At 34.1% G+C, this 26,984-nt stretch overlaps 1 protein-coding gene across 1 annotated transcript; it reads left to right on the top strand.

Annotated features, from left to right (window-relative positions):
* Window positions 1-10,665: 10,665 nt before the first annotated feature.
* On the top strand, window positions 10,666-25,571 carry LOC145291614 (uncharacterized). The gene is made up of 4 exons (XM_080137690.1): window positions 10,666-10,953; window positions 11,511-11,779; window positions 13,690-13,822; window positions 24,813-25,571. Exons 1-4 carry the CDS (start codon window positions 10,938-10,940, stop codon window positions 25,205-25,207), a joined length of 813 nt encoding a protein of 270 aa, XP_079993816.1. The 5' UTR covers window positions 10,666-10,937; the 3' UTR covers window positions 25,208-25,571.
* The last annotated feature ends 1,413 nt before the right edge of the window (window positions 25,572-26,984 follow it).

Below are 26,984 nucleotides of genomic sequence, written 5' to 3'. Positions count from 1 at the left end.
GACGGAGGCAACCTTTCTAGGGCAATTGCTCTTGACATATCTAAGGCCTTTGATAGGGTATGGCATAAAGGTTTACTTCATAAGATCTCTAGCTATGGTATAGCTGGAAATGTCTTTCAATTATTAAATCATTTCTTTCTGATAGGTTCATAAGAGTAGTAGTTGAGGGACAAAAATCAGAAGCCCACAGTAATAATGCCGGTGTCCCTCAGGGGTCCATCCTGGGCCCAACTCTTTTCCTGATCTACATTAACGATCTTCCAAATCACATCCTTACATCATTTGTAGACATTTATGCTGACGACACTACCATTTATGGTAGCACATCTAAGACAGTAAACGACCAAGTTCTCTCCAATTCTCTCTCCTCTGATCTTGAGCATGTAGTACAATGGGGAAAGGAGTGACTGGTTACTTTTAATGCATCTAAAACCAAGCTTCTCTCTTTACATCATCAACATTCTGATCCCCATCTGGCATCAATTGAAATGAATGGCTCTCGTCTTCAGGAGGCCTCAAGTTTTGACAAGCTTCTGGGCTTGACCATTACTCCTGATCTTAAATGGAACACGTACATCAAATCTGTTGCCAAGGCCGCTGGAAAAATGGTGAGATCTTTCTATCGATCCAGTAGATATCTCACTGCTGATGCAATTCTCTATCTATATAAGAGCCAGGTACGTCCAAGGGTGGAATACTGTTGCCACATCTGGGCAGGAGCTGCTAGAAAGGACTTGTCCTGCCTTGATAGAGTTCAAAATAGACTTTGTAGCCTCGTAGGAGATGTCCTTTTCTCTTCCTTACAACCTCTATCTCACAGTAGAGATGTTGCGAGTTTGTCTCTGATGTATCGTTATTTTCATGGAAAGTGTTCGACTGAGCTTCAATCTATGGTCCCCCCTCGCAAAACTTTCACAAGAAACACTCGTCTAGCTGTAAACACTATCAATAATTCCCCCCACTCTTTATCTGTGCCTAAACCTGAACGTAGATTCCATGAACAAAGCTTTTTTCTTAGAACTGCACGCCTGTGGAATTGTCTTCCGTTTTCCTGCTTTCCGGCTGACTACAATATGGTTGTCTTCAAGTCTAACGTAAATAAGTTCTTGATGAGCCGTTCCATATAAGTTATCAAATTTAACAAATTTTCATTACTAATGATTATTATATTGTCCAATTTCTACTGTACACTCTTTAACCCTTATCCTTGAGTGGCCTCTTGGCCTTGATAATGTGTTGATACCTATGAAAAAAAAAAAAAAGAAAAAGTCCAATGTGAACAAGTTCTAATTGAATCGTCCCCCTAAGTAATCCAAGTTACAAAATTCCCACTGTTTACTATGCTAAAATCACAATGATTAATGTATACCTATTAACCCTTATCCTCGAGTGGCCTCTGGGCCTTGATAAGTGGTGACACCCATGTAAAAAAAAAAAACAAAAAAAAAACACGCATCTCTGAGGCAATGAAAAATAATTTTAGATAAAAAATTGCTTCTTATCTGTTATTAAGTTATTAACTACCAAACAAATCAATATATGCTAACATCTACTGATGTGCGCTTATTCCATAATATATATATATATACACTTTTTTCTGTTTCACTCAGTGATACCCCTCTCTCCTCCATATCCATCACTTCTCCTTTACTGCTAATTTCTTGTAATAAAATATATCTTTTGGAATAATAATTTTCTCAATGAATATATGTCATTGACCCTGACTCTTATACCATTTCTCTTAATTAATTTCTTTAAGAAAATATTAACATTTTTTAAGATAATTTAATCAAGGTACATATGTCATTAAAATCACTTGTATATCTTATCAAAATATATATATATCTATAATGTTTAAATATTTTAAAAGATTTACATTTACATTATGTTGATAAAATATTACAATCTTTGCGATAACTTTTTTTCCAACTACAATATTAATCACACTGTTCCTACTATTGTTCCAACAACTATACCGACTACCATACCTACCACTGTGTCTACCATAATACAAACTACCGCGCTTACCACAATTCCAACTACCATACCTACAATAATGGCAATTATCATACCTACAATACAAAATACCATACCTAACACAACACTACAATACCTATCACAATACCATATCTACTACTATACCAACTACCATACCTACTACCGCACCAACCACCGTGCCTACTATTATACTAACTACAATACCTACCACAATACCAACTACAGTGCCTACTACAATACCAACTACAGTGCCTACCACAATACCAACTACCATACCTACCACTATACCAACTACAATACCTACCACTATACCAACTACAATACCTACCACTATACCAACTACAGGTAGATCTTTTATCTTTCATTGAAAAATATTTGTTAACTTTTTTCTAGATTATTTAATCATTTAATAAAATAAGAAAAAATTATTCAATACTTTAGATATAATTGATATATTGTTTCTTACTCTAATCTTCATATGCTTGATACTCTAGAACAAATAAATGTTGGTAGATTTTCAGAGAGGTCTGGAGGATTCACAGTTACGTAGGAAGTCCCATGGGCTTAATTGGTATAATAAGATACATCAGACTGATTACAGGATTACTAGTTATAATGATAAATTGCTGGATGAAGAACAAATAGATTTCATGTAATGGAAAAACAAATTAACATATCGATGTTGAAAATTGCTAAATAAAAGAGAGAAACACCCTTTGATAAGTTTTATACTGATCTGAAGGGAGGTAAGTGGAAATTTCATGATAGAGTAGGAATTTACAACATTTTAATTGTGATATTTAAGCTGATACAACAAGTCCTATTGTTAAGCTGCATATACACCATCTTGAAAAAAAAATAAGACCCTACGATTTTCTTTTCCATGGGTCAGACTGTTAACAACATGTACTACACATGATAATAGCCTGAGTGCATAGTATGCTTGAAATTGGAAGATAAATTATATGTAAACATAAAACTTGAGCATAAACACATGTGGATTTGTCAAATATCATTTACTAGATATCAGTTTAGCAATTAGCGCCAGTGATCAGACAGTCATGCATCAGGATGTTTACTTTTATATGATATAGCCTGGAGAAGAAGGAACCTGAACTAAATACTAAGGATCACTTCTATTTTCTTTTTTGTTGTTATCTTTTATTTATTAGCATATAAAAATGGACCTCAGAAACTTTATCATTTCTTTTTCTTTTCATTCTATTTTATTTTATTACTAGCAGAGTTACCCAGCATTGCCCAGGTGTTTGTAGGTGTAAAAGAAAAACAAAATTCGAACCCATGACAAACCCTTAGGCGGAAAAGAAAGTGAAAGAAAATGTGAGATCTTACCACTGCAAGACCATAGGAAGTGAAAAACATTGAAATTTAGCGATGTCAATGAAAAAGTTGACTTGCAGAAACGAACGTTGGCTGGAGGCTAGTTAAGCTTTCTGCCGTTTCATTTCCCCACGATGTTGGGAAACCAGCTCCCCACAAAAAAGTAGTGTCCAAATGAATAGCAATTGTCTGATATGATGGGTTTTCTCAATACTGATCAACGCTAATTGCTTTCTGGGCATCCCGGCATGAAAAGTCAGTATTCGCTTTTGATTAGTTTCACTTTTATACGAAAAGCCCAAACAAACACGCGAGAGGATGGAATAATGTGAATTTTATAAAAGTCGATCAAAATAAATCTAGATACGACGTCCCTTCACAAATTGTAGATTTATAATCTAGGGAGTATATAAAAAGTTTTAAAGAATAGTAACCCTCCCCTGCCCCCCATAAAACCTTGTAAAAGAAGCTTTTACTGGACATATAAAAACACACGCCGACATTTTGTCTTTTATATATATAGACTAGCGGGGCAGGTCCCAGCATTGCCCGAGTGTTTGCTAGTGGTTGTGGGGGGGGGAGTTTTGGCAAACATGTAGGCTCGAACCTGAAGCCTTAAAGCGATGGTGGAACCGAAAGTGGTAGCCTGATAACTTACCACGATGCTATGAGGGTAGCTGAAGTGAGAATAGTTGAAATTTAATGAGTAAAAGGTTAAGTGGCAGGTGCATAAATTTAATAAGGTAAAACATCACGCCATAGAGAAATGTAATGCCGCACTTAAGTTTGGCTGCAAGCCAGTTTTTTGCATATTTGTTTGTTTACCCAACATCTTGTTGTAAAGCCAGCTCCCTATAAAAGGGGGAGTCACCAAATGAATATCGATTGTCTGATATGACGGGTTTTGCCCGCATTAATCAAAGCTCATTGCTTTATGGACGTCCCTGGCACACATGCCAGAAAGCTTCCTTTGTATATATATACGGAAAAGCCAAACAAATACATGGAGAGTCAAAAATAGCACAAAAATAGCATGTCAAAGTCGCTCAAATAAGAGATAGACATGACCTCCTTTCGTAAATCATAGATATTATAATCTAGGGAGTATATAAAAAGTTCTAAGAAACAGTAACCCTCCCGAGCACTCCTCACTCGAAAAAAACCTTTGCCGGACATACAATAAAAGCGCGCACACACAGAAACACACACACATTTTCACTTTTATATAATAGATTATTACAGAGCACACATTAGTTGATATTCTTTAATTATTTTATTGCAATCTGTTGGGGGTGGTAAAGAGAGAGATACAATGAAAATGTTCATGTATAAACATTTTTGAAAATAGAATAATGAGTAATGTTAAAAAAGGTTACCTAACAGAACTAGGAGCAATTGGTATAGACATGCATCAGGTCAGTAAAACAAGTTTGGTGTTTCTCAAACATAAAATACTTGCTGATTGGAAATGTTAAATATCAAAGTCAGATGTACTGGAAGATCATTTAACAGAAATAGGTGCACTTGACATGAACACGCACTTGGCTGAAAAAAAAACTTAACATGATTGATTGTCAAAAATAAAATAATTGTTGGGTGAAGTTGAGTAACATTTGATTGGTTAAAAATTATCAGCAGTACCCGCTAACTGGTGTTGCTCGATAGAAGCGTGCTCCCCTTTCGAAGAAAGTTAAAGTATGGTTGCTGTTGTTGCTGCCCAACCCCTAACCTCCTCAATGTTACAAACGACATTCAGAATAGACATTCCCAACTCCTCATGGTAAGAATGTCAAAGACGGTTGGAGAGAATATCGATCAACTCCCAGCCGTAAAAAAAAAAAATAAATAAATAGCAGCAAGGGGAGGGAAGCAAAAAAAAATTGACGCAGTAAGCATGCCGGGTGAAGAGAGGGGAAAAAAACAAAAAACATCCATTTAGTTGTTGAAGATGTGGTAATGTTGACTGGTTAATTACCGCCCTCCATGCTTAAAAATAGTTGGTCTCAAAGTTTTATTAAGAAGCAAAAATTTTATTTAAGAAGTAAAATATGTAATCCGATCCTAATGAAATGAAATAAAACTTCTTAAGTGTATTTATTCTTGAATATTGTTTTTATCAATTACTACAATAATTTCACTTATCAGAATGTAGAATGAGTACATAACTCTTTTTCAATGTTAAAACATTCTCCATCAATAAAAAGAAGAAAAAAGACTATGTTATATTGGCGCAAACCTGAAACCCCTATATTTTGACTCTGCTCCTTTATCCACTGGTCCACAGTGAAAAAATTGAAATAACGTCATATTTTTTTTTTTACTATTAAAACAAAATCAAGAAAGAACGCAAGCCCTTGTTGAATTCGCTGTGTTTATAAAAATGGGGGGCGAGACACGTTAGCATAGGGAGATATCAACCATTCCACATACCAGTTATTATAGGTGCTACAGGGCTTATGAAGAAGAACCTGAAGTCCTACCTAACTAATATTCCTGGTGAACAAAGTGCAAAAGAAATCCAGACAATTACACTTAAGGGAACAACGAGGATACTAAAAAGAGCTCTCGGTTGACTTTAGTAAAAAGCAGGGGAATGTTGGCAGCTGGTTATGCTGCCCCATACCCTGCATTACAATCTTTAAAGAAAGAAAATGATTTTTAAACAAATGACCCCTCCCTCCACAAAAAAATAGAAAGTAAAAAGACAAGAAATGTGGCTTCGTTGGTTAGAATGTAATCGAGATAAATATAGGATAGTGAAACCTGATATGATGTAAAGAAATCTGCAACGTAATTGTTTAAATCGAAGAATATTTTAAATAACCCCCCAAAAACACACCCAAAACAAATGAAGGTTTTTCGTTTCTATCTGCAAAAACAAAATAAATACAAAGCCCCCTAAAAAACAAAATAAATAAATGTAACTGAAATAATCAGATATCGAAAGTTTTATAAATGAAAAAAAAAGAAAAACATGTAATTTATAAATAATGAATATCACCCCCCCTTCCCCACCAGAGGTATCAAAAATTATATAAGGAAACGAAAAATACAAGAAAATGTGGAGTATATTGTATGTGTTGCTAATTATTTTTTAATGTTTTCTAGTTGGTTTAAATCTAATTGAGGTATATATAGGATTCTAAAACCGGGTGTGATGTATAAAAAGCTATGATGTAATTGTTTTAAATCTAACAATATGTAAATAATTTTAATGTAAGAAATGGGAAATGGCATGTGTAATTTTAAAGTGATTAAATAATTTATAGCAAGATGGGTAAGTTTAAATGGAATAGATGATGCATAACAATATGTGTCGATCGCACTGCCGTAGTGAATTAGGGCTGCCGTGTTCGTTTTTTGTATGTTTGGGAATAATTACAAATTCAACAACAACAATTATTCAAACATTAACAACATACAGACGAAAAGCGAGAACAACTACAAAAAAAACAGTTATTTGAGTGGAAACAGCATCTGGAGGAGTTACTTGCTCAAGTCGTAACATATAATGTGTTCACTGAGAATAATACCTTATTTTCACAAGCCTCTATATGGAATGCGATTGACAACTGCTATATACCAGAAGAAGTTAAGTCATTTTCAGCTTACTACCGAAGAAATGAGGACTTTTTTTAGTCTATAGACCGGTCCGACCAGAAAAAAGTTTGTTTGCAATTATGCAAATTGGAGACCGTTGAACATAAATTTGTGGTTTTTATTTTGCCACGTTAAACTTCGGAGCTATCTTTTGCCGATATCGTGGAGCTTCTTACTGAACTTTTTAGCCCAAAAGTCTAAAATGTTCTATAAACTATGGAAATGTTTGAATTTGGTTAAAAACGACAAAGATGACTTTGCAACATATGCGGCCATGGTTGATAAACACTGTAACGAATTTAAACTATCAGACGTCAGTGTGAAAATTTTTAAATGTCTAGTATTGACTTCTTTGGTGGACAAAAGGTTATTTAAAGTTATTTCAAAAAATTGTTGGATATGGTGAAAAATAATTAATTTATTTGAGGCTTAGCACCTAGAATGTGCTTTAGTTTATTATTCTTTAACAGAAAAATATAATAAAAAGTAACGTTTTCATGATTAGACATTGTATTTTTGCCCTAATACAACATTTATAGAGATTTGCAATAAAGCGATGGACAGTGGAAATTCCTTGATAAAGACAAAAATGTCATAACTTTGTGAATATCACATGAATTTGAATAAAATTTTGGGAAATAACTAACCTTAAAGCAGTCATTTTATTATACAATTTTATTTTTTGTGACATATATTTAGTGAAATATTGATATTTTACTAATCTGCAATAAAGCGATTGACACACTTTATAAACATGAAGACTAATTTCCTCAATAAACAATTAAAAAAATACTACTCATACAGTTAACTACAGAAATAAAACCAGAAACAGATACACTTCTAACAAAAATACAGCCAACATCATCCCAATTGCTTTAATCTATCTCATATAAATAATGAACAGAACCCATGTACTAGCATTGCCTGGTTGAAGTATGGCACAAAGCCAGAAGAGATTCAATAAAGAACCTCCCTCACAAAACAAATAAAACTATTGTTGTTAGTGAGGGCCACTGTTGGCCCTAGAAAGTGGGCACTGGCATCTGTAACCAAAAAAAAATCATCTACCTTCCACTGTTGGGCATTGCCTGGCAGTAGCAACTAGTGAAATTTACTGGCTGTCATTGTCAACACTGGTGGTTACTGGCGATCAGTGCTAATTTGGGGCGGTTACTTTTGGGTATTGGCATTTACTAGCTGTTTTTGCAACTGTCAGTCACTGGTGACAATGATTAGCGTCGACTTCCATTGGATTGCTCTGAATTGAAATCGTCTATCTTCAACTGTTGGGCATTGTTGGTCACTGGCATCCATTAGCTGTCACTGGATACCTATGGTAGGCACTGATGATCACTAGTGCTAATGTATTTTGAGGCGATTGTGTTTATTGGTGGACACTGGCTACCTTTACAACTATCACTGTTGATTCCTGGTATTTACTGGCAGCCATCACTAGTATTGGACTCCATTGGACTGCTCTAAAATGAAATTCTCTGTCTTCAATTGTGAGTACTGGTCGTCACTGGTGTTTAGGAGCGTTTTGAGACTGTTTCTTGCATTTACTAGCGGGCACTAGTTTTCTCTGCAACTATCGGTCACTACCAGTCATAATTGGTGTCAGTCCCCATTAGACTGCTCTGAAATGAAATTGCCTGTCTTCAATTATTGGGCATTTTCATCCAGTAGTGGCCACTGTCCTCCACTTGCGGTTATGACAGTAACTGTTGATCAGTTCTCTTTTAAGATGGTTACTCTGACTCATGACAGGGGTGGGCATTGACAAGCACTACTATTTTTAGTTGATTACCGCTGTTTTGAGGCGATTTTTGTACTTATGCAGAATACGAACCATGCTATTGTTTTAGATATGATGTTCAAGTTAAATTTAACTTCATACAATATTGTTTGTTTATTAAAATGTTAGTTGAAAGTACATACTATTTACAAAGAGCTCTGATCTCCTATATTAACAATGGGTTTATAAATAATAACATTATTATTTTAGCAATGTCCGTATTCTGTATAAGTACTTATTTGTTGACTGATAAACACATGGATATAGCACAGATATTAAGAAAATATGTAATGTCTACCATATATGAAATAGTTTTGAAAAATGTATCAAAGTTCCCGGTCTCATCAAGGAGAGTAAGAGTAGAAAATAATGACTGAAAAAGTATCCTGCTACTACCTGTGAATATGATTTGTTGGGGAGAGTGAATGTACTCAGAAATATTATAGGAATCTACAATATTGAATAAAATCGATGGGTAATATCCAGAAAACATGCAGCAGATATTTGCAGTTAGTGTGACTATTGAATTTGTATCTGTCGGCTGTGTTTCTATTGCTAGATTTTTTTTTTTCTAGGGAGGAAAAAATCGTCTCCATTTTATAAATATAGAGAAGAGATCAAACAAAAATAACTAGATAGAAACACAATTTCTAAAACAAAAAAAATAAACATAGCAAGAAAAACACACATCCCAAGATGAAAATAACCACAGAAAAAACCTCTAAGACCACCATACAAAAAAATTACTGTCCAGTAATTGTTTGTCTTCAAGAAACTCAACTGAAAAATGTGGGTAATAAAATTATAAAATTAATATCCCATTAAATCAATTAATTAAATTAAATACAAATATGCAAAAAGTCACCATATTGGCATTTTTCATAAAACTATCACATTGTGCTTATTATAGATACTAGCAAATGACAATTGAAAGAATTAAAACAAGGCAGTCAATTGAACAACTGCCAAGATACTTCATCATAATAAGTGATTTGAACAACCATAATAAAAATAGGGAAGCAAGAAAACCGAGAAAGGCGAATATAAGTTTCACAGACAATACAATTAAAATGAAAACCCATAAATAATTGGAATATCAGAAAAATATGGGCCAACTATTGTGAACATTATAAACCACTATCCAGCAATTGTTTGCCTTCAAGAAATTAAACTCAAAGATGTAGATAATAAGTAATCATTAAAAATATCTCACACAATGAAATACAAATATGCAAGAAGTCGCTATATCAGCATCTTTTCATAAAAGTATAAAAGTGTGCCCAATACATATATATCAGCAATAAAGAACTCGAAGAATCAGAACTAAGTGAATTAATTAAACAACTGTCCAAATATTTCATTATAATGGGGAACTTTAACAACCATAATGAAATATGAGGAAGCAAGAAAACCGGAGAAAAAAGTAAAAATAATAGAGTCTATACACATATTCTGCAAAAATAACAACGTAAACATATTCAGCAACAGTCACATATTGTACAATATGTCGTTTTAAGCTATTCCTAAATTATAACTGGAAAGTCCAAAACAACCATTTCCCGATTTTCTTAGAATAACGTCTTTACATCTCAAACTGACGTAAAAATATCATATTGGGATTTCAAAAAAGCCAATTAGGAAAAATTTAAGAAGTTATGAACATTACAAATTGATTCCATAATCAAACAACCAAAATAAAGATCGTACCACACACGTTAGTAATACATTATTATCAGCAGCAAAGGAAAACATGCTCAAAACATAACCTTCTGTAAAACGCAGTAAACCATCGTTTGATGATTGATGTAGAAAAGCTGTAAAAAATGCTACCCAATTCTAAGAAAATTGCAAAATATCCAATAAAAGAAAACCTCATTAGCTTTGAGAAGTATAGAAGCAAAACGTTGCAAATATTTAAGGAAGTTAAAAGAAAAATAGTGCACCTGGTTCTGTGCATGAATATATGAACAAGATAGCAAAAGCAATTCTAAATACTAATGAACGTTTGTTTGGTATATTATTTGAACCAGCATAACTTGTTATTTTAACTCAATTCTAATTCTGTTTGTGTAACATTTGATTAGTTAGAATTAATGAGATTTTGTTTGTAAAAAAAAATCTTAATTTTAATGATTGTTGACATTTTGTGGTTATATTCACAGTTACCTCAACAACAACTTTTCCTACTAAAAGGCCTATAAGAATGACTACAACACATGGTAGAGTATTTCTGATTATATTATTGTATTATCATGACTTTTTATTTTCTTTAAATCATCTTTGTAGTATATTTATTTGTAAGGATAAACTTATAAAATCTTTTAAACTGTAGTTTATATGCGATATACGAAATATTTTGTATCTGCAAATCTTTATTATATAATTTATTTATATAATTAAAAGTATATTGAAATATGTGATGATACACGTGCATAACTTACTTTATAATTATCATTAAATCATCATTGTAGTATATTACTTAACAAGAACAAGGATATAAAATCTTTAAAACTGTAGCCAATAAAGGAGAAAATATTTTGTAGTTGCAATTTTTATTATATAACTTATTTATATAATTATAAATGTATTGAACTATGTGATGATACATGCGCATTACTTACTGTATAATTGTCATTGAATGTTGCCTCATATATTGTGATTAGAAAAGTTATTGGTTCATTAAGCTAACCTGACAGTTATCAATGTATTTTCATAAAAATTCAACATAAATTTATATTTATCTTTCTATAAGTTATTTTTTAATGCTTTATTTTAGAAATCTGTATTCATGCTGAAGAAATCACACAGGAAAATCTCAGTGATGATGATGTGGAAATTATTTCATCAAGCACAAATGATCCCATTCAAAAATTAGTTCCTGGTGCTGGACCCTATAAGTTTGACGTAAATGATAATATTCTAAGACTTGTGATCACTTTCAATGAACCAAGACTTCCAGTTAAGATTAGCCTTCTAAATACAAAGAATATCCAAAGTTTTAGTGTTATTGCAACATATGCAGCTGGTGAAGTAGAGCCTTTTACGGTAAGTCAAATTTCCTTTTTGACAATTCAATTTTATAGAAGAAATTTTTTGTATTGAATTGAGTTTTAGTAATTGCTTTCATCAAAAATATTATTTACTACATATTACATTTACATTGTGATTTCTGTTAGAAATTGTTTTCGTATTATTTGGATTCATCAGACTACTGTTTTCGTCTGGAGTATCATTTTTACAACGTTTCGATCGGTATAATCTCGAACTTGGGAATGTTTCTGTCGAACTCGAGAATTTGGATGGAATTTCGAATGGAACCCTTTATTTACTTCACGCTATAATGCACGCTGATGGAAACACATGCACACAGGAACACGTGTAAAACAAAGTAACAGGTGAGAAATAAAAAAAAAATTAAAAAAATGTAAATATATTGTAAGTTTACCGAACATCTATATCTATATTTAATTTTCTAAGGAGAAGTTGCATTTTGTATATCATTTAAATTTTTGTAATGTTTATTTGCATGTATAATACTGATTAGATAGATATTAAATTATCTAAAAAAACTTGCAGTTCATAATGTTTATTAACATCTAATAAATATGTTTGCAAAGCAAAAGCGTTTTTCTTTGGTAACGCATGCTGGCGGAAACACACGGACACACGCACACATGTAGATGTAAACAAAGAAGCGGGTCAGAAATATATTTAAAAAATAATAAGGAATGTAAATATATTGTAAGTTTACCGAATATCTATATATATATATATATATATTTAATTTTCTGTTAAGAAGTTGCAGTTTGTATAGAATATAAACATTTCTGATAGCAATATATGTAAAAACAGAAGTTTTGGGTTTGATATTTTCTCTGTAGAAGCTGTTTTTTGTAATGTTTATTTCCATATAGAATACTTAGAAATTGATCGTCTCCAAGCATATGTGCAGCTTCTTTTAGTTGCGTTACTCTTCATCGTTCCTCTCCGTCAATAATTTTTACTTCGTCCCATAGTAGTAAATTATAATGGTTTCCTTTTTCCCTCCAAATATGGTCAGCTATACTCGATTTTTAAATCTCTCCATATGTTACGGCTTTTCGACGTTCTTCTAACCATACTTTTAGTGGTCGACACGTCTCACCTTTGTATAGTTTTCCACATCTACATGGGATTTCATATACACAGTTGTTAGTCATAATTTTTTCTGTAGGGGGCTTGACTCTCACAAGCTATTTCCGGAGAGTTAAATCGTTCTCAAATACTGTCCTGATTTGATATGGATTCATTGAATTTTTTTTTTTCAGACAAGCCCTTCATGTGTGGTATACAAACTGTGGTGAGTTTTTGAGTGATGTCCTTTTGTGTCTGGTCCAGATTTCTTGGAGCTGCTTTCATGCTCTCTGGATAGTTGATTCAGCAGAGTGTTTCTCTTAAACTGTCCATCTCCTCTTGATATGCATTGCTGTTATTACATATTGCTTTTTCTCTGTGTTTTAAACAATGGATTATTCCTTTCTTTACATTATATGGATAGTGAGATTGAAGTTTAGGTACTGTCCAGTGAATGTTGACTTTCGGTATATAGATAACATAAACCCTGACCAATGTGGATAATCAGTACATCTGGAAAGAATAGTTTGTTGTTATGTTGTTTTTCCATCATGAACTGTATAGTTATGTGGAGAGAGTTCACGTGGTCTAGTAATGTTTGAACATCTTCCTGATGGGGCCAGAGTATGAATGAAAACGTTGTAAAATGACACTGAAGATGAAAACAGTAGTCTGATGAATCCAAATAATATGAATAACCAATTGTTTATTTCAAAAATTCAAAAACAGAAATTTTGTTGTCGGAAAGGAAAATCATAAAGCAAATGCAACACTAATTAATTGTAACTGAACTATTGAAGTATTTTTTGATAAAATGTTCAATTTTCTATTTTTCATTACAGAATGTTGATCCTACTACTACAGTATATCTTCCACAAATTGATACATTATTTGAGCTTGAAATTACAATTGAAAAAGAAAATCCAGAAAGGCGTGTTGAAACCGAAGTTAGTGTTCATCTGTGTGGTCCACGTGGTGAGTAATACTTTTACAAATAGTTTATAGATTTGTGATTTTTGTTCAAAGTTTAACATTTTTTAAATACTTTAAAAATACTTTCAAAGTCTGCTGACTGTAGATAGCAAATCATGATGTAGCTGGGCAATCTTTACTCCAGTTGCCTAAATAATTGCATGAATTGCAACACCACACTTAGGCCCTTACTTGGGCTAGATAGAAGGTCAGAGAGACTTGATCCTACTAAGTCATGACAAGTAATGACAAGCCTTAGTACTAAAGAAAAACAACCTTTATCTTTATTCAATCAGACACCCATCGCTTTGTAACTTTTTATTGCTAGAAGGTAGTTGATGAGGGTGACTCATACCAAGGAAACAAAAGACTTGATCACTGGTTCATGTTACTGAATATTAGTTTTTGGATACTAATTCTGAAAGTATACTTAAAATTGGAGTCGGTGTAAGTAGAGTGCTTTTGTATCACTGTCTCAACTAAGATAAGTGAAATTCCCCCTTGTACATTGTACATAATGTTGGATGTGTAGCTGTGCAGAGAACCAGTGTATAATTCCTTTTTTATTTATTTATTTATTTATTGAGAAAACTAATTTTTAAGAAATCCCAAATGCAGTTGTAGCACTTTAAGTCTTGCTATGATATTTTGTTATAAAAATTGGTTCTTATGACATAACTGGGTTGATGTCAACAAGAATATCTGGACTAAAAAAATCTTACCTCAAATAAGGAAATGTCATAAAAAAAGAATACATTTCAGACTATGTAAATATTGGAAGGTAGCATAGAATAGCTGGTTTAATTGTTGATTTGCTTGAAAGAAGATGTATTGATTTGTGTTTTGTGGTCTGAGTTGTCCCCCTTTGCAAATTGGTTGTTTGGAGAAATGGAAAACTAGATGGCTCTGTGTGGTTTGAGTTGTCCCCCTTTGCTAATTGGCTGTTTGGAGAAATGGAAAACTAGATGGCTCTGGTTAATAGTCAATTTGCATAAGTGGAGAAATGGGCAGCATATAAACGGTACTTTTTTTTTAAGCAGGGGTGAAGAGCGCAGAGAGTGAAACGACAGTTGGAAGAAGTGACGGCGAATTCTTTTTGTGACAGTGAATTATTTGTGGACGTTGAAGGGCTCGACCTTTTGGAAGGAACAGCTGTGTCTTATATATTTTTTTTAAATTTCTTTTTTTTCTACTTCACTACAAGCTATTTCGGCAGCGCCTTTCGTCTTCACCCTCCTTTCTCCTGTAGCTCCAGACTGGATCCAAGAGAACACAGTGGCTGCGTCGATCCTCACCTAACTATTCTGTAGCCCCCATTTCAAGGCTAAGTTGATGCCCTTCATAACCGCATCCAGTTCTGCCACATTTATGTGAGCCACATCGTCCTTCTTCCGCAACCAAGCAGCATCTTCTGCAGTAACACCACCTATCTCCAAGGTGACCGCCACTGCTATACGGCTTGCATCACACCACATAACACTTTCTGCACTGTTGGGTACATGCCAAACACCTCTCACTGGATCCCCCCTCTTCACCTCTTCAATAATCTCTCTCATAATGTCCACAGTCTCTTTATCAACTCCATCCTCCCACTTCGCTCCACTAGCTAGCCTTTTGATATAACTACATGCAGTCCAAAGCCATCCTGCAATAGGGTAATGGCCCACCAGTCTTCCGCATATTGAGAAGAGTTCTCCCCTGCTCAATTTTTCCGACACCTCCAGGATCTCATTTCCCCACCGGAACACTAACCGTCCTATCTGGTCCTTTCTTAGTTGGAGCCCTAACACAGCTCCTCCCTACAACGATTCCGGGCGTTTTGCAATTAGCCCAAAGCTGTTGAGGTCTTTTACTATGTCCACCACAGTTGTTACCGTCTCATCCACCAAAATATCATCAATGTAGGAACTGGTGGCTCTTCTGACTGCGTCCTCCTTGCTTAGCACCATTTTAAGGATCGCTGCCATGATTTTTGGTGCAGAATTCAGGCCAAAACCCAACCTAGTCAGGTAGTACGTTCGGCCCTTGTATCTGACCAACTGGTATTTCCAGAATTCCTGTGAAATGTGGATCTGTAGGTATGCAGATTTTAAATCCACAATCGTCGCAGCCTTCTAAATCTCCTCCACTCTCGCATGGTCTCTCCACACACGTCAATCACATCGCCTCCTGTGTGACACGCAACGTGTACGTTCAGCTCCCTGAAGTCCAGTACTGGCCTTTATCCATGGCTTCCCGGACTATATTTCTATAGCTCTGCAGCAACTGCTCGGTGTAAATACTATGGAGGTGGCGGAGTTGATTACACAGGCTAGGGTGCTGGCCAGGAAAGAAGAGAGTGAGCAGGGAATCGTAGCTGTCGCTCAACGAAGCAAACTGCAGCAGGAAATTGTGAAGGACGAAATGCAGAGAGGACTGTGGCAGACACCCAGGTTCTCTGGCAGATGCTACCGATGCCAAGGCCTCCATATGGCGAGGCAGTGCAGGTAGTCAAAGCCAGAAGTCACGTGTTACTGCTGTGGGGAATTCGGCCACATCAGCAGATTCTGTTCCCAGGGAAACGAACAGGGGAAAGCCACTGCGCTGGTGGCTACCCCACTTATTCGATGAAGGCGCTTCAGGGTATATCACCACAAGTAGAGGTGACCCTAAATGGACGAAGTGCAAAAGCCCTTGTCGACACGGGCTGTACTTCAACAATTGTCACCAAAGACATGGTTGACACATGCAATGGAACCAGCAGCATTACGGCAGTTGACGGCAGAGAGGTGAAGTGCAATGGCACAAGTATCGTTCGGTTGATGGTACGTGGGATGTCACTAAAAATCCAGGCGATTGTTATTAACAAAATTATCACGGGTTTCGATGTGGTGCTAGGGATGTATGCAATTGCTCAACTAGGGAGCATTACAGTATATAGGAACTCTGTGAGATTTGGAGGACACCAAGGGGCTTCAGGTGTGCAATTTGAAAAATGTGTCACAGGAACGGCCGGGTTAGACAAAAGTTGCACGATAGAGTACTAAGATTTCTCTGCACACTTTGATGGTGAGAAATGGACAGTCCAGTGGGCATGGAAGGGAGAACCTCCCATACTGAACAACAGAGTGGAATGCTACGAGCATATGTTACGAGGAGGCACAAGAGTTGAATTTGAGAAGGATGTGGACCGATGGATCTCGGAGGGAATTTTAAGACCATGGACGGAGAAGGTGGAAGGTGTGATGCCGTTAATGGCGGTTGTTCAGCCCACAAAACAAAAAGTTCGGCCAGTACAGGACTTCAGGGAGCTGAACGTACACGTTGCGTGTCACACGGGAGGCGATGTGATGGACGTGTGCGGAGAGACCATGCGAGAGTGCAGGCAGATTCAGAAGGCTGTGACGATTGTGGATTTAAAATCTGCATACCTACAGATCCACATTTCACAGGAATTCTGAAAATACCAGCTGGTCAGATACAAGGGCCGAACGTACTACCTGATTAGGTTGGGTTTTGGCCTGAATTCTGCACCAAAAATCATGGCAGCGATCCTCAAAATGGTGCTAAGCAAGGTGGACGCAGTCAGAAGGGCCACCAGTTCCTACATTGATGATATTTTGGTGGACGAGACGGTAACAACTGCAGAGGACGTAGTAAAAGACCTCAACAGCTTTGGGCTAATTGCAAAACGCCCGGAATCGTTGTAGGGAGGAGCTGTGTTAGGGCTCCAACTAAGAAAGGACCAGATAGGATGGTTAGTGTTCTGGAGGGGAAATGAGATCCCGGAGGTGTCGGAAAAATTGAGCAGGGGAGAACTCTTCTCAATATGCGGAAGACTGGTTGGCCATTACCCTATTGCAGGATGGCTATGGACTGCATGTAGTTATATCAAAAGGCTAGCTAGTGGAGCGAAGTGGGAGGATGGAGTTGATAAAGAAACTGTGGACATTATTAGAAAGATTATTGAAGAGGTGAAGAGGGAGTATCCAGTGAGAGGCGTTTGGCATGTACCCAACAGTGCAGAAGGTGTTGTGTTGTGTGTGTCAAGCTGTATAGCAGTGGGGGTCACCTTGGAGATAGGTGGTGTTACTGCAGAAGATGCTGCTTGGTTGCGAAAGAAGGACGACGTGGCTCACATAAATGTGGCGGAACTGGATGCGGTTATGAAGGGCATCAACTTAGCCTTGAAATGGGGGCTACAGAATAGTGAGGTGAGGACCGACTCAGCCACTGTGTTCTCTTGGATCCAGTCCGAAGCTACAGGAGGGCAGTCTTCAAGTACGAGTGGCAGCATCCCCGAACTGCACATGTACCTGCGGAGGAAGGCGAGAAGCGAGCGACTGTGCGAGTGGGAGAGGAAGTGAGGATCAAACCGCCTGATGCTCGCTGTACCACACGCTGGGGGAGGGGCATTGTGGCAAGTGTCCAGTCTCCGAACAATGTATCTATCGACGGCATCCCTCGACACATCCTTGATGTGCGGCCGGTGGTGGTGTTATCAGAGGAAGACAGCGACATTGAGCCAAGTAGCGACGTTCACGAAGAGGCTCCACGGAAATCGCAGTGAGAGAGACGGCCGCCATGTTGGTCGAGCGCCTACGTGATGGGTTGACATGTGATGATCGTGTAGATCAAGGGAGTGTGGGGTTTGAGTTGTCCCCCTTTGCAAATTGGCTGTTTGGAGAAATGGAAAACTAGATGGTTCTGTGTGGTTTGAGTTGTCCCCCTTTGCTAATTGGCTGTTTGGAGAAATGGAAAACTAGATGGCTCTGGTTGATAGTCAATTTGCATAAGTGGAGAAATGAGCAGCATATAAACGGTACTTTTTTTTTTTTAAGCAGGGGTGAAGAGCGCAGAGAGTGAAATGATGGTTGGAAGAAGTGCCGGCGAATTATTTTTGTGACAGTGAATTATTTTTGGACATTTAAGAGCTCGACCTTTTGGAAGGAACAGCTGTGTCTTATATATTTTTTTTAAATTTCTTTTTTTTCTACTTAACTACATGTTTTATCCAGAAAACTTGGTTGAAATGTAAAGGGACCAGGTAATGTTGGTATTTTTATTGCAGAAAGGTGGATAGATACTATTATTGAAGTTAATTATGTAAGTGAGCGAATCATATTGCTGAAGATGATTAGTAATAAAATATTGACAGCCTTGGTGTTTATTTACACTACATGTGGTTTGAGCAACTTGTAAAATGTAGGTTTAGAGATCACATAGTGGATCATTTGAATACTATATTTACAACAGGAATTATCTAACAAGCTGAAGGATATATTGTTGGAAGTAACAAACTGGGCATGTGGGTGGACAAAAAGCCACCAAAACATAGTGATATAGTGATTGTAGTGATACTGACAATTCTGTTTGACTAATTAGCATAAGCATAGGAGAGAGCCTATATGATTCTCTCTCTAAGAAATATAGGAAAAAGCTTGACTATCTATGAACAAGGCCAACTTTCACTTCATAACAATGGCATCGCTGATAGAATTGCAATAGTCTCTCGAGGATTCCAATATTATCGATACATTGCTACAATGTGTTGTTGCCAGTGAAGGAACTAAAATGTTAAAAGACTACAAGGAAACTAAACGAGAAAATGAAATAACAGATTTATTTTTGACTACAGCTGGATGTGAAGCAATAATAAAAATATCCATTATGGCATATCCCATAAATCTGGAAGACCTGACTTTGTTAAAAAATAAGTCAAATCGTAAGAAAAAATATGAGACTTAAGAAAATGTTGGTCGTAATAGAAAAAACAAAGTTCATGTTGATGAAAGAAGAAAGTGATGAACCAATCATAAAATATCTATCCTGTTTAAAAAATGTGAATAAATATTGTGAGTTTGAAAAACTTAGACAAGAAGAACAAACGATCGGAGAGGAATTAAGTCAATTAGGATTAATTTAAGTTATGTGCAATATAGGCTTCTTGGAAATGATATAATTGACATAAATTCTACCAAATTAATTAAATGAGATAAAAATAGGAACAAATTAAAAAGTTAAAAAACTATGAAGTGAGTTTAAAATTCAAAGAAAATTATCAGTGCATTTGTAGGAGCAAAATTGCAAAAGCTAATAGGACTTTCTTGAATATGTTCCCCCTGTGTGTAGCAAGTAGTCATCACCTATTGTATTTTTGAGAAAATCAGATGGAAATAGATGTATATGTTAAGATTTAAAAATAGCAATAAATCATAAAGTTTTCTCAATTCACATCCAATACCTAATGTTGAAGTTGCATTACATGAACTGACAGTTATGAACGTTCTTACAAAAATAGATTTAAAAATAGCATATCAGCAAATACCACTACTATTTTAAACTGTTTGGAGTTAGTATAAGAAAATTCCTAGTGCCCCTACAATTATTGGTATTATATATTTTTTCTTCGGATTTCATATTCAGCTTCTAGGTCTTTACTTAGTCATCTGCTAAAACAATTATATCTACAATTTAGCAAGTTTTTTTCCTTCCAGCTCACTATTATGATGTCCGGTGTCCTTGGCCAAATAAATTTGTCTGTTTGTACTGCATGTTCAAAATAATGACGTTTGCATAGTTTCCAGTGAGCTGCTTTTCCCAAGCAGTCGTGTCTCTTTTTGTAATTTTTGGAAGCTAGTTTGCTGCATTTACTTAATATATGATTTACCATTTCGACTTTTTATCAAAGTCTACATTTACTAGTTTTTATAACTTTTATTCATCCCCGAACAAAAAACATGTGTCTACTTTGTAGGTTTTAACTTTAAAATAGTTTGCTCTAATCACATTGTTTTTTAGTTATAGTGAAGGCATGATATCAGAAACTCCCCCCCCCCAAAAAAAAATTGTTTTATGAAAAAAAGGCATCAAATTGTAAGAGAAGCATTGTAATCAGTGAATCTCAGAAGGAGATTATGCTGAGTAATAAAGTAGAATTTTGCCTAAAAGGTGTGGTTTTTATTAATTAGGCTCAGAATTTATTAAGAGATGTATTAGTATATATTTTCAGTATTTATTTCAACTGTGCTCTATACATTAGTAGATATTAGTAGAGCAATTAGTCTGATGATTTCCTGGAATGAAACATAAACGTTTCTCTATAGCTTACCAGCCATAAGTATATTTTCATACTATATATATATATATATATATATATATATATATATATATATATATATATATATATATATATATATATATTTGTTTTCCTTTATACATAATATTTTTGCAAAATCAAGACAAGAAAATATGAAATGAAAACATCATATGGTGTATTTCTGTGTGTTACGATTGTTTCATAACTATTTGGACAAATTTAAACATTATATCATTTAAAAATATTCCAAAAATAGCTTCAGACACTAAAATATATTTGTTATATATGTATAAATATATTCATAATCCCTATTTTAAAGGATCAAGCGGTTAGACTCACCTCTTTCTCATCATATTATTCTATTATTTGTTTATTTATTTTTTGGTTGCCTTCGAATTGATTAATCTCCCATTTTCGAATTTCTTCTTTTAATATGATACTTCATCAATTTCCTGTTTTACATTCATTTAATCTTTTAATGTTTTTTCTAATTCTTATAATTATTTCTCCCTCTCCAATTTATTTATTTTATCAATTTATTCCCCAAGTTCTATAATCTACCCCTTCAAATTGTAGTCTCTATTTATATGTCCAACTATTCATATCTGTATTTTCCCGACTTTCGTATAAATATTTATTTACATATTGCCATATATTTGTTGATTTTTTTTTTCCTTTACATGTTATTTTTTTTTTTTTAAATTATAATTAAAAGGTTTATTTAAATAATATCAATTAAAATTTATCTTCATCACATACTGGTTATGTACATAATTTAAATGTTAAATCTATCTTTTCAAGTTTTATCTCAATATAAACATTTTATTTTTATTTTTTTTTTAATATTTACTATTCTGTATTATTCAGTATATCATTATGGTGTAAGAGATATAACTCAAGTTTGCCTATATTTATCGATTCATAATTTTATCGAAATTCGTGTGTATTCTTACTTTAATATTTTGACTTTAGTATTCATTAATCTCTTTTGCTTAATTTTAAAATTTGTAGTTTTAATATTATTCTCTTTATATCAGTCTAGGTTCAATTTTTCACCTAGTTTGCTTCAAACTTCTTATTTAGTCCATTTTAATCCATCATAATCTGTTCGTCTCAATATTTTGCAATTACTTAATGTTTGATTCTTTTTTTGTGCTAATGAAATTTCTCAGGTGTTAGTTTATTCCCAATAACGATTATCAACTTTAAATTTAATTCTATTTCCCTTATTTAGGTTATAATTAGTTTATTTTTATGTGTTAAGTTAATGACCCATTAATTTGTTTATTGCACTATCCTAAAATCTTTGTATTAAATTTAACATTCTCTTATAACACTTACATTTCACTCTCAACATATATCTTAATTTTTTTAAAAATTTAAACACGTTTAATCAGGTCTTGAGCATGGTAATAGGAATTTATTTCTCTGAAGACAGCTTTAATAACATGAAATTTTTTGTTCCAAATTTTCTCTTTAGAATTCACTACGTTTACTCAAGTAAACATAAATTACATCTTTTTGATTTACTAGGATTCTATTTTCTACCTTTATCTACTATTGACCATTTTAATTCAAATTCTATTTTTTCTTACATGGTTCTGTAAGCCAATCACCTCACGCAGTTGTGTTTCTCTTCTTATTTTTAATATTTATTTTTGTCATATCATTATTTCTATCCTTATCCTCATTCCAAGTTGTTTCCTTTCCTGGTTCAATGTTAAATGATACAATATGGTTTCGGTATATCTTTTTACTATTATTTGCCCTAACTGCACATTTGTATACAATTTCATATATTAAGCAATTGCCCTCCAATGGACATTCATTAGGTATTCTACAGTTACATTTTTTCTCAATATTTAATTCACCTGATTCCATCCTACTATAATTCATATAGTTCTTATCAATTATTTTGTAAAATTCTTTAGGGATATTATTTTGTATCTGTTCACTAAAAGGATGATTAAACCAGACTTGTTTTTGCACCCATTTCTCTTATTCTTAACTGTATTATTACTATTATATGCTTCTTTAATTTCATTCTTTTTATTCTTATGTTTATTTTTTATCTATTTTATTCTTTACATTTCTTCTTCCCTTCATCACCATGTTATATGATGTTGTATAATTTATCCTGCTATTTTAATTATCAAACGCCTTTATGTATTTGATCTTTCCTTGATATCCTGATTGAGGTAATACTTCATTATATTAATCCTTATTCTTATCGAATATATTTTCATTTTGTGATATCTTAGATATTCTTTTTGATATATTGGGGATGATTGCTTTTTTCATACTCTTAAGATAATTAGATTTATATCTCTATATATATATATATATATATATATATATATATATATATATATATATATATATATATATATAATATTACTATAATTATTTTTAATACCTATAGACACTAGTGTTTAATCCTTTTGGGAATCATCAGTGCAGATTACAGCTGGTCGGAAGAGTTGAATGCAGGCACAAAGCCATCTCTGACCCCATTAGCAAGGAACAAACCACCTGTCTAACATTAACTGCGAGAAATATAGTTGAAATTAACATTTATATAAATTTCAAGATGGCGATAATGATCTTATGATTATAACATCATAATCTGCACATGTGTCTTTAAGTGACTGACTTCAATTTCAATTTAGAGTGCTCAACAATAAGAACCGAGTTCTTAAAGAGGCTGATATAATAATTACTATAATTATTTTTAATACCTACAGACACTAGTGTTTCATCCTTTCAGGAACATGTATGTGTGTGTGTGTGTGTGAGGGACTTGAAATATGGCTTGACATTAAAACAAGCAATGCTTAAAAAGTAAAAAACCATATAAGATAATAAATATAAAAATGATATAAGAAGGCATAAATCGGTGTAGAAAATAAAAGAAGATTTATCATAGGGGTGAGTGCTCTGACATTCCTTTCCTTATTTGTAGCTTGTTTATAAGTTGTGATTATATTAAAAAAAATTTAATTATTTTCTATATATATACTAGCGGGAGTTTGGAGGTGTAAAAGAAAAAAAAAGTGTTAGTAGGCAGGCAGGCAGGCTTGAACTCGTGACAAACCCATGACACGAAGGTGAAAAAGAAAGTGAAAGAAAACATGACATCTTACCGCTATGCTATGAAGCCATAGGAAGTGAAAAACATTGAAATTTAGAATGTCAATCAAAAAGTTTATTTGCTAAGTGAATGAGTTCATGCAGGTGCAGAAATGAACGTTGAGCTTTCCACCATTCCATTTATTTATTATGTTAGGGAAACCAAGCTCCCCTGAAAAAGGGGGAACTCTCAAATGAAAAGCAATTGTTTGATATAAAGGGCTTTCCCAAAATTGATCAAAGCTAATTGCTTTCAAGACTTCCTGGCACGAAAGGCTGCTGACAGCTTTGCTTTGTTGAGTCTCAGTTTATTTATATGAAAAAGACAAACAAACATGTGAAAAGACGGAAGTAGCATGAATTTTATAAAAGTCGATCAAAATAAATGTAGAGATGACATGCGTTCACAAATCGTAGATATTATGATCTAGGGAGTATATAAAAAGTTCTCGAAAATAGTAACCATCTCGAGAATCCTGGTGAAAAAAGCCTTCCATGGACATACAAAAACGTATGCCGCCATTTTGCTTTTTATATATATAGATTTACACGGACTTGTAATATGTAAAAAGTATTTCTCCTTTGTGCTTTTTTTTCATAAAAAATATAAATTGGATGAAATATATTCTAATGACAATTATTTTTTTTACATTTTCCAACTAATGTACTGCCAACAATTTGAACCACTGTACATCTGTTTATACATCGTTCAAATGACAATTTCAACCATTGTGCAATAAAATGTTATGATCTTTGTGATAAAATATTTGCAAACAATAATATCAGTCACAACTATTCCAACAACTGTACCAACAACTATTCCAACAACCATTCCAACCACAGTTCCTACAACTATTCCAACTACTATACCAACAACCGTACCTACAACTATTCCAACAACTGTACCAACTACTATACCAACAACTGTACCAACTACTATACCAACAACTGTACCAACTACTATACCAACAACTGTACCAACTACTATTCCAACAACTATACCAACAACAATACCAACAACTATTCCAACAACGATTCCAACAACCATTCCAACCACTATACCTACAACTATTCCAACAACTATACCTACCACTATTCCAACCACTATACCAACAACGATTCCAACCACTGTACCTACAACTATACCTACAACAAGTATGTTTTTTTTTAAATTTATTTGAAACGAAGTTTTATGCAGTTTTATTTAATAAATAATTCCATGCAAAATTAAAATCAATCAAACATTTCAATGTAATGAATAATTTTTATTTACTTTAGTTGTTTTTAAACTAGTGCATAATTGTTAATTAATAAAGTGCACCGCAACAAATAGCAATGGTCGCATCAAGAGGCGCGTTAGTAAATAAACTGGAAATATCAAACGAGCAAAAGAAAGAATTATTTTGATTGGTGTTAGTATCTCGAATGATTTTAGAAAAAGTAAAAGAATCAGAGACACAGTAAGTGGAATAGAATGTACGGACAGGCTAAAGTAAGTCAGTGAGATATTAGGTGAGGGCATGTTGAGCGAAACCAATCATGGATAAAATGGATCTACAAGGCACATTATCTTCGCGCATTTTAGGGAGACCATAAATTCGAAGCCTCAGGGAAGTGGGTCATATTTTCTGATAAATATCTTTGGAGAGATAATTCTTTTTAAATAAGAAGTACAAGCGTTTTTGAAATTTGCTTTCAATATTCAAAGTATTATCATAAGAGTCGATCGAATTAAGTTTGAGAAATTTATTCGTGTCATCTAAAATATAACATTTTATTAATATAGTCAATACGGTTCAGAACGACTACGGCGGCACCTTTATCAAATCTGGAAAGATAAGTATCTTTATTTTTCTTAAGATTAAGTGCAGAAAAATGGGATATTTTTCCAGACAAAATTCCCTTTAGTTATCTTCCTACAAGTTACCTAAAAGGTGCAATGTGTTAATGAACCTCTTCTTTCGACAGAGAGAATGTCTGAGTCATGCAATGGAGACAGATTCGAGAGTTTTCAGATGATTACTTGATCGGCCTCGAAATAGAATTGAAAAAAAGTCATCATTATATGCCAGGAAACATTCTGGATTATCCAATAAATGTTGACCAATCGCAGAATCTAAATTATCGTTGGTAGGGTTGAATGTGTGTGTGTGTGTGTGTGTGTGTGTGTGTGTGTGTGTGTGTGTGTATATATATATATATATATATATATATGTATATGAATTTTTCCGGATAGTTTTAAAAGAATTGTAACTAACGATGAAATACACTATTTGTTGCTATCAATCTATTCCTTGATGTCTTGATTGTGTTAAAACAATATATATATATATATATATATATATATATATATATATATATATATATATATATATATATATAAATATGTGTGGGTGTGTGTAACTACTTCATTTAATCCCATAAATTAATATACGAAAGTATAAATTTGTGTAAACTTTAAGTATTTACTTCAACAGTGCTCAATATGTAGGTAGATCTAAGTAGTAAGTTATAAAATATATATGGCAATTAAGCTACACAGAATATTTCGCATTTGCATGTGAAAAATTTCCCTCACTCTATATCTGTGCCTAAATCAAAACGCGGATTCCATGAACAAAGCTTCTTTCTTAGAACTGCACGCCTGTGGAACTCTGTTCCGTCTGCCTGCTTCCCTCCGGACTACAACTTGGATGTCTTCAAGTCCAATGTTAACAAATTCCTAATGAACCGCCCCCCCTAATTAAACACTTCATCAAATCTCCACACTAACATAATGTACTTGCAATAACCCTTATCCCTGAGTGGCTTCCGGGCCTTGATAAGTGGTGATCACTGTGTGAGAAAAAAAAAAAAATTTGATCCCCGCTAGGATTCATCAGGCTTATGCGAGGATTTTATGGTTGTCTCGTGTTTTTATATATGCACCTTTTAAGTTTCTAGTTAGCCAATCAGCTT

The sequence above is a fragment of the Euprymna scolopes genome, chromosome 12, assembly GCF_053919585.1.
Source record: "Euprymna scolopes isolate OS-2025 chromosome 12, ASM5391958v1, whole genome shotgun sequence".
Lineage (NCBI taxonomy): Eukaryota > Metazoa > Mollusca > Cephalopoda > Sepiida > Sepiolidae > Euprymna > Euprymna scolopes.
The sequence above is the reverse complement of the archived record's forward strand: the minus strand, read 5'-3'. Positions and strand labels throughout refer to the sequence as shown.